This window comes from Micropterus salmoides, unplaced genomic scaffold, assembly GCF_014851395.1.
Source record: "Micropterus salmoides isolate LMB-PRFRI ecotype aquatic unplaced genomic scaffold, ASM1485139v1 Ms_hic_scaffold_14, whole genome shotgun sequence".
NCBI classification, from domain to species: Eukaryota; Metazoa; Chordata; class Actinopteri; order Centrarchiformes; family Centrarchidae; genus Micropterus; species Micropterus salmoides.
In genome coordinates this window covers 3416009-3425081 of record NW_024040485.1, presented here as the reverse complement: position 1 = coordinate 3425081, position 9073 = coordinate 3416009, and the positions used below count along the sequence as shown (strand labels likewise).

At 41.1% G+C, this 9073-nt stretch overlaps 1 protein-coding gene across 3 annotated transcripts in view; it reads right to left on the bottom strand.

Moving 5' to 3' along the window:
• Nucleotides 1–9073, bottom strand: part of LOC119901662 (solute carrier organic anion transporter family member 5A1-like) — a 37920-nt gene that overhangs the window by 7471 nt on the left and 21376 nt on the right. For all 3 annotated transcript variants that reach the window (XM_038717234.1, XM_038717236.1, XM_038717233.1), the window contains 4 exons: nt 7329–7527; nt 3904–4063; nt 1542–1786; nt 252–316 (listed from right to left, as the gene is read on the bottom strand). In XM_038717234.1, coding sequence (XP_038573162.1) covers nt 252–316; nt 1542–1786; nt 3904–4063; nt 7329–7527 — 669 coding nt within the window. The remainder of the gene's footprint in view (nt 1–251; nt 317–1541; nt 1787–3903; nt 4064–7328; nt 7528–9073) is intronic.

Sequence of the window (9073 nt, the reverse complement as noted above, 5' to 3'; positions counted from 1 at the left end):
GTGGCCAGCCTAATACCCATGCTGTCTGATCAGCATCTTGATATGCCACATCTGTGAGGTGGATGGATTATCTCGGCAAAGGAGAAGTGCTCACAATATTTGAGAGAAAAAGGCCTTTTGTGTACATAGAGAAAGTCTTAGATCTTTGAGTTCAGCTCATCATAAATGGGGGCAAAAACAAAAGTGTTGCGTTTATAATTTTTCTCATTGTATTTTTTTCCCCCCATGGTGACAGCTTTTTATCAACTCACCGAGAGTCCTGAGGAGAACAAACTGCATGCCAAGAGCAAACGGCCTTTCCTGTTCAGCTACAGACCTGAAAGACACAAAACCACACAGAAAAAGAGACTGAGGAACATAGTTATAACAGGGGATGATGTGAACCAAATGAAATAACTGTTACTTGTCGTTTTGAACTACATGGATAGCCAGGTGAACGGGATTTACCACATAAAAGTTGCGAAGCTGTTTGTGTTACACCAAAAACTTTCCCGTTAAAAAATGATCCTGTACACAAGACATACAGACATCTAAACTGAAACACTAATACAAAACCACATTAAATATGACATGGTTGTACATAAAAATGAGTCATAATTGCAGCCTAAGAAAAAAAAGGACACTTTTGTCTATATATGATACTGCCTTTAACTGTAAAAACAAGTGATAATCATGTATTAGATTATGAATTATTTTTTATCTCAGGTAACTGTCCAATCAGTCCAGCAGCTTGTACTTCTTCTTTCTACATCTCAAAAACCAAAAACATGAGTCAGAAGAGACGGGTAAGCCAAGTCATGCTTGGTAGAGCATTAAGTTTAATGTGATTAAATTTAATTTAATTTAATTCCTGTATGTGTAAGGTTTCCTGAATTTGGGGACTCAACAAATGGACCACTGCACCAATCTCCAGCAGGATTGGCTTAATATTTCTTAAAATATATACATATGGCATCAGAACACTTTTAAAGATGCCATAATTACAAACAAATTCCACACTTGTGTGTATGTAAAACCAACCATTTCAGACAGATTTTGGACAGCTTGGACAGGGGTTTAGTGAAGAGGAAGAATTTAGTTGAAGACTTTATAAATGATGATATGTTTTAATTTGCTGCTAGAGAGCAACTTGTTTGAACAGGAGGAGAAATAAAAATATTTATATTTAAATGGGGGGTGGTGATGGCGCAATGGACAAGACACATGCCTTTGGTGTGAGAGACCTGGGTTCAATCCCCCACATTGTGTCCGTGAGCGTGCAACCTCTGACATATATAGCAATTGTAAGTCGCTTTGGATAAAAGCGTCAGCTAAATGAATGAATGTAAATGTAAATTCAGACAATAATGAATTCCAAATATAAGGCAATATTTAAAAGCTTTAGAGCCAGAAATGAAGAGAGAAGATGATCCTGCTGGCAAACAATCATCATGTCATGATTACTTTTGATGAGTATTGCTTATATATGGATTCTCTAGAAAAATGTCAGCCCATAATATCACGCTAACCTTGACAATGAATGTAAAACAAACTGGTCATACCTGAGGGTGACGATGATGGCAGAGGGCTGGGCGCAGGCAGTGATGAGCGTGACGATGAAGAGGAAGACGAGGAAGGGTATGAGGGTGCTGCAGGTGCGGTCACACTTCCCTGACACGGCATAGCCATTTTCGTTTAGGTAGGTCTTGACGATGACAAGCTGCAGCTGATTGCTGCCCTGTCCGCTTGACGACGGCGTGATGACCTGCCGGCTCTGGACACAGGCGCAGTCTGAGTAGTTACGAATCTGGAGGGTAGTTAGGCATATGTATAGAGTTTTAGGCACTTTGACTTCAACATCATCATCAAGCCTCTCTCTGCTTCTACACACAAAATAATTTTCATGGCTTCTTCCTAGTTTGTAAACCAGAATAGAAATGTTAGATGTGTAACAGCTTGATATTTGAATAAGGGGACTTAAATCGTAGCTGTACAGCGGTATCAGCCCGTCCTGGTTATCCACTGTATCTGTCTCTTAACTACAGACTGTACAAAAGAAGTGGCCGTAGTCACCGTGACATCACTCATTGGTTTGTGGACTGCTGATCTGAGGCCTCAAGTTTGGTATTTTGTCCTTCGCAATCCTGTTTTTTTTGGGGGGGAACCAGAAGTGATCATATTTGGATAAAAGGGTGGACCTGCAAGGGGACACCCATTACTACGCCCGGCAGGTCACGTGGTAGCGACTTGTCAATTGCAAGGTAGCCATGCCCTAAAGCATACGCTGCTTTATCGTCTATTTTGCTCTAAGTAGGACCACAATTTACTAAATGAACATCATGCTGTGTTGAAGAAGACTTGAAACTAGCTACTGAGACCATACACCTGGAAAGTGTTTACTGAGGTAATAAATTAAGTGAGAATTATAAATTTTCTCTGTCACTTCTACAACCCCCATTCCAATGAGTTCCAATATTTACTCACTTTAAATTTGATGCCTGCAACATGTTCCAAAAAAGCTGCGACAGGTGCATGTTTACGTCTGTGTTACATCACCTTTCCTTTTAACAACACTCAATAAGCGTTTGAGAACTGAGGACACTAACTGTTGAAGCTTTGTAGGTGGAATTCTTTCCCATTCTTGCTTGATGTACAACTTCAGTTGCTCAACAGTCCGGGGTCTCGTATTTTGCGCCACTCATTTTCAATGGGAGACAGGTCTGGACTGTCTAGTACCCGCACTCTTTTACTACGAAGCCACGCAGTTGTAACACGTGCAGAATGTGGCTTGGCATTGTCTTGCTGAAATAGACAGGGACGTCCCTGAAAAAGACGTTGCTTGGATGGCAGCATATGTTGCTCCAAAACCTGTATGTACCTTTCAGCATTAATGGTGGCTTCACAGATGTGCAAGTTCCCCATGCCATGGGCGCTAACACACCCCCATACCGTCACAGATGCTGGCTTTTGAACTTTGTGCGGATAGCAATCCGGATGGTCCTTTTCCTCTTTGGCCCGGAGGACACAACGTCCATAATTTCCAAAAACAATTCGCAATGTGGACAGCACACTTTTCCACTTTGCGTCAGTCCATCTCGGATGAGCTCTGGTCCAGAGAAGCCGGCGGCGTTTCTGGGTGTTGTTGATATATGGCTTTCGCTTTGCAAGGTAGAGTTTTAACTCGCACTTGTTGATGTAGCAACGAACTGTGTTAACTGATGATGGTTTTCTGAAGTGTTCCTGAGCCCATGTGGTAATATGCTTTACACATTGATGTCGGTTTTTAATGCAGTGCTGCCTGAGGGATCGAAGGTCACAGCCATTCAATGTTGGTTTTTGGACTTGCCGCTTACGTGCAGAGATTTCTCCAGATTCTCTGAATCTTCTGATGATATTATGGACCGTAGATGATGAAATCACTAAATTCCTTGCAATTGTACGTTGAGAAACGTTGTTCTAAAACTGTTGGGCTATTTGCTCACGCAGTTGTTCACAGAGTGGTGAACCTCGCCCCATCCTTGCTTGTGAATGACTGAGCCTTTCGGGGATGCTCCTTTTATACCCAATCATGACACTCACCTGTTTCCAGTTAACCTGTTCACTTGTGGAATGTTCCAAACAGGTGTTTTTTGAAAGGCATCAAATTTAAAAGTGAGTGGATATTTGCAAAAAACATCAGTCTGAACATTAAATATCTTGTCTATGTAGTGTATTAAATTGAATATAGGTTGAAAAGGATTTGCAAATGAATGTATTCTGGTTTTACCCAACATCCCAACTTCATTGGAATTGGGATTATATAAAATCGCACGTCTTTTTGCAGCCAGTGAAGTCGCCCCCTGCTGGCAGTTAGAAAGAACGCAGATTTAAGGCACTTCGAATTGGCTTCACTTTTCAGGCCTGGAGGTTCTGGCTTACTCTTACCCCGGTGCTGTCGTTGCCCACGCTGCTGCAGCCAGCAAGGCAGGGGTTGAAGTACGTGATGCCATCAGAGCCGCAGACTGGAGCGTACTCGTGGATTTTACAGCCGCAGTTCACATTACAACCTCCGGTCAGGTTCCTCTGGGTCATGGTGAGGGTCGGTCTGGAGAGAGAAAATATGCAGCAGCTTTTTAGGCTTTGCATTTTTAAAACTCGACAATATCAAAAGGAAAGAACAGAAAAATTAAGAAGACAACAAAAGAGCATTAAAGAAACAAAACCAAAGATGAACAGTGGAGGGCAAGAAGGACCAATAGACAACACGAGAGAAAAAAAAAAGAGGGCGGTCAGCCAAAGATCCTCTCTTCCAAGCTGTCCTTGGACGTTTTCCATCGTTGCCATGTAATCGCTCTCAGGGACGCTCCGTCCCAAAGACAACGCCTCCGTTTACTGGCTTGTTATTTGTTATCCCGCACGGATCTGAACACTTGCTTCCTCCCTGAACTCAGCCACAGATGGGGTGATAAAAATTACCGCTGACGCTGTCACACCGGAAAATGATTTAATACGAGAGAGGCCACACTACAGTCAGCTAACGGCTGTCTCTAATATAAGTGAAAGCTTTGCAAGACCCTGTGTACTCCTGGAATCAATGAGACCTGACAGGAGTGACCCCAAGGGAGGTGATTAAGATGGCTAAAGAATAAAAAAAACACTGTCTACCTTTAGACGTCTTAAATCTGTGCCAAAAGAACAAACAAAACTTACGTCCATCAAAAACCAAAGATGGGTACATTTGTGGGCATCAACATTTGATAGCTCCTTTCTTTACATGGCACCAGCCAATGCAGGGTGGTGTCTGACTGTCACAGAAAAACCGGCCAACTATAATCAGCAGATCTTAGTGGATGATCATGATGAGAGCTGCTTTGGTGTATTTCGGCCAAAAGTTAATTACAGTTTTACTGTAGTTGATGTTTTTCTTTTCTGTTCTGTCAAAATTTATGACACTGAAACGTGACCAAAACATGTGCATTATAGAAGTTTGTGGCAAGAGTGTGGACAAATGTAATTGCTTTTTTCGTACCAAAGGTTTGATTAGGTTTGCTTTACATCTGGCATATCAATAAGTACGCTAGTCAGATCATTGTTACAAGGATGACAACATCATTTGTTTTTGCCATCGAAAGTCTGAGTGTGGTTCTCAGCAGCTCTCAAACTGGAGGCAATAGTGATTTGGATGGCTACTATTTTCAGCAATAATCCATTTTTGGTACTCTCATTGGTATTCTATTCTTTCTTGATTAATCAATTAGTCATTTTGTCAATAAAATGTTATAAGCCCATAAAACTTTTCGAGTGGCCTTTTATTGTGGCCAGCCTAAGGCACACCTGTGCAATACCCATGCTGGGAAGGTGACCTCTTCAAAATGCTTGTTTTGTTGAACTGAACCCCTAAAAATGTTCATTTAAATATCATTTATGACCAATTTGAGCAGCAAAGGTTTGGTATTTTTTCTTGCAAAATGACTGAACCAATAATCAATTATCAAAATAGTTGCCAATTAATTATCAGTAATCAATTAACCAACTAACTGTTTCACCTCTGAACCTGAGAACATAGCTGGTGAACTGGATCCCTCGTTCTACTCACAGCAGGATGTGTTGCAAAAGATTACAGGCCGAGATAACTCATAATATACATTATAAAACAATATTTTGTAGTAAAATACTAAACATTATATAGCTGGCAAATAAATTCAATAAGATAACAACCAATTTGTAAAGTGTTCCAGATGTGAGGGTTTGCTGCTTTTGTGCTGTCACTACAGTTAGAGAAAACAAGATTTCACAGAGGTGAAATCATCAGGAAAATTGCCTTTTCTGACATTTTGCAGACAAAACAATTTATTACTTTTTTTAATGAAAAGAATTTTTTGTTGAAGTCCTAAAATATTACTATTATACTATTTCTACTATATAAATGTTTTGTCTGACTGCAGCCGGTGACCACTGTGACCTCTTATCACTGTCTGCAACTATTTTCATGTGCTGTGCTGAACTTGAATTGAAAAAATTGTGTTTCCTGTTGTGTTGCTGCATCCATTGGTTAAACAGATAAAGTAACCAGCCTTAACCCTTACAAATGGTTTCGAACGCAGCAGCGCATCTGGTTTTTGATCAGCCCAAAAGGACTCATGTCACTCCATTACTCAGTGACCTCCACTGGCTCCCCGTGGCCTCCAGAATCAAATTCAAGTCACTAAAGCTTGCATACAGAGTGACTACTGGGTCTGCACCCATCTACCTAAACTCCATAATACAAACTTACGTTCCTTCTCACCCGCTACGCTCCTCCAACGAACGCCGCCTGGCTCTGCCATCCCTTCACACAAAGCAATCCCAGTCCCGGCTATTCTCATCTGTGACACCATGATGGTGGAACGAGCTACCACACGCCATCAGAGCACTGATGATAGAAGCTCTTGAAAACTCATCTCTTCCAAGAACACTTCCTCTTATAACACCTCTAACTCCTAACCTTTAACATGCACTTCCTGTGCTTCTCTTCTTCTGTCCCCTACAATGATCTTGTATTGATTGCACTTTTTTTTACCTTCCCTAGGTATTTACCCCATTGATGTGATATGTACTGTGAGCTCTTACTAATACTTATTGCTGCTCTTACTAGTATGTATTGTCAGTTGTAGATCTGTATTTGATGCTCTGTTGATGCTTGTATGTTGTTCCTCAAATGTAAGTCGCCTTGGATAAAAGCGTCAAAGTGCACAAAGCTTGATTTGAGATGAGTATAGAAAGATCTTACCTACACATCAGAAGCCCAGAAGGAAATGTAAAGCTTTACAGCATGTTTAATGGTAGTTAACCACTTTTTAAACAAATAGCATTTAGCTCACAAGGTCTTTTAACGTTTAGACGACGCAAACAAGACTAAGAACAAATATCAATACACTAGAATCCAGAAACCCGGTCCTATAACGTCGCCTTTCTTTGAGGACATCCATCAGGTTACAGCAGAGGAGTGTGTTTAACTGGCTTAGACAAAGACAGACAGACAAGAAGGCCGACAAAGGACAGAGAGATGATGTTACAATGGACACCAAGGCTTCTCACTCTCTCTTTCAGACTCTTTCATAATTCTGTTTGTCTCTGTGGGTGTTTTACTCTTCCTTCGCAGTGGATCCTTCTGTTTAATTTTTAGCTCTGTCTGCTTGTTCTCTCCTGTCTTTATCTCTACCTTCCTTCTATCCTTTACCCTTTGAGTGTGTTTTGCATAACTGTGGAAACGCAAATGAACCACTCGACACGCAGTGGAAATTCAATGACGTGGTTCTACTCCTCAGCAGTGATGCATGACAACCCACCACTTGCCTAAATTTCACCCACCCCACCTCCAAGCTCCTCACCCTGTGGTGTAGGGGATATTGATTCCTCCCAGGTTGATGCTGTCGCAGCCCACGATGAACAGCGTGGAGAAGCAGAGAAGAGAGACGCCGCTGCAGATCATGGCCAGCTTGGCTGACTCGCGAGCTCCTAGCTTCAGCTTCTTAATGATGTAGCCGCCCAGGACGATGCCCACGCCAGCGCTGGGCACGATGATCACACCTGGGGGGGGGGGGGGGTGAGAGAAAGGCACATATATTAGAAATTCAGAGAACTCTGATTCATTAGTGCTTTGTGAACAACCTGTTTTTATTTAAAGCATCTTACAGTCTAGCAAGCCATTACTAACTAGGGTGGGGTAGACATGAGACAGACAAACTGAGAATGTACGTTAGGTTTACTATTTTATATTTTAACAATGAATAAAATTACTTGAATCCACAGAGGACTTTCCCCAACTCTGCAGCTCTATGGACCGTTTCAGCTTTTTTAGCTCACAGTTTTGGTTTTGGGTTATTTTTCAGTAGTAGTCAGCAATGTTCAGGAATGGCTGATAAACCCAGCCAGCACCCAAAAAGCAGACGAACAAAGTGACTAACAGGTGAAGAAGGTGGAACATCTAGCAGCTAAAGAGACAGATATTTTTCTCAGGAGTTAAAAGGAATGCTAAAAAGGAAAAGAATAAATATAATGTTTCTACTAGATGATGGTACTTGTGTTTCCATCAACCAGTTTGGTTTTTAGTTTTACATTTAGTTAACACAGATTTAAAGAGACAATTTCTTTCCATTGTTATTGACAATGTCACATACACTCAGGTGTATGAAATATTTCTATTTAGTCGAGCCTCACTGACATAAAACCCGCAGCAAACTGGACCTTGTTTTGTAAGACAGGTATGTTTTCCAAAGATTTTATAAGTTATGGTTTAATTTCAAGTTCCACTTTAACAAATATAAATCACCAACTGCAAATTATGTAACTGTAGTCTTTGCAGCCTTCACCACCTCTTCAATGCCAAGACAAATCCTAAAGAGAAGACCTCCTACGGGCAGCCTTGCTTTACCATGACAGCATACATTTTTAGTGTGGGCGGCCCCAGAGGGAGTGGGGCCTCAAACCCAGGCAGAGTAGAGTCTTTTCAGTAGGTGTTAAATAACGTTGTGTCCTGTCCTGTGCAAATCAGTGTTTATGACCATTATCAGTGGTTTGGATTGGAGTTCCACTGGCATTGCTAATACACCATATAGGCTAGTCAAAGAATTTGCCTCAGAGCAAACTCTACTCTGTGACATTTTCAAAAGGCAAGATACTGGATTCACGGCTTATGTTCAACTGTATGTTGCATGCTAATAAAAAGGAAGTGAATTGGTGCAGTGCAATGCTATGTCAAGGCATGCAACAGCTTACATCTGGTGGTGACATTTACAACATTTTAACAATGTCATTGTCTGTAAATGCAATGGTTCCAAACCAACCACACGCCATTAAACCTTGCCTGTGATTTAGAGTTCTGACTGTTAAGGTGTTTTATGATGTAAATGGTGGAGCAAGGCAAAGTTTCTGTAAGACAAATTGTTTTCTAAGAGGACAAATTACTGTTTGTTTTGAGACTCCCAAATTAAATTCAGTCCTTGACTAAATGTAAAGTGATAAATCTGTCTTTCCAGGAAAAGTCTGACTGGTTAAAAGCTTATCAAATGAAAAGGAGGACAATCTGACAAGACAGATGTGTCAGATAAGACAGGCTGAGGGTCTTATTTTGCGT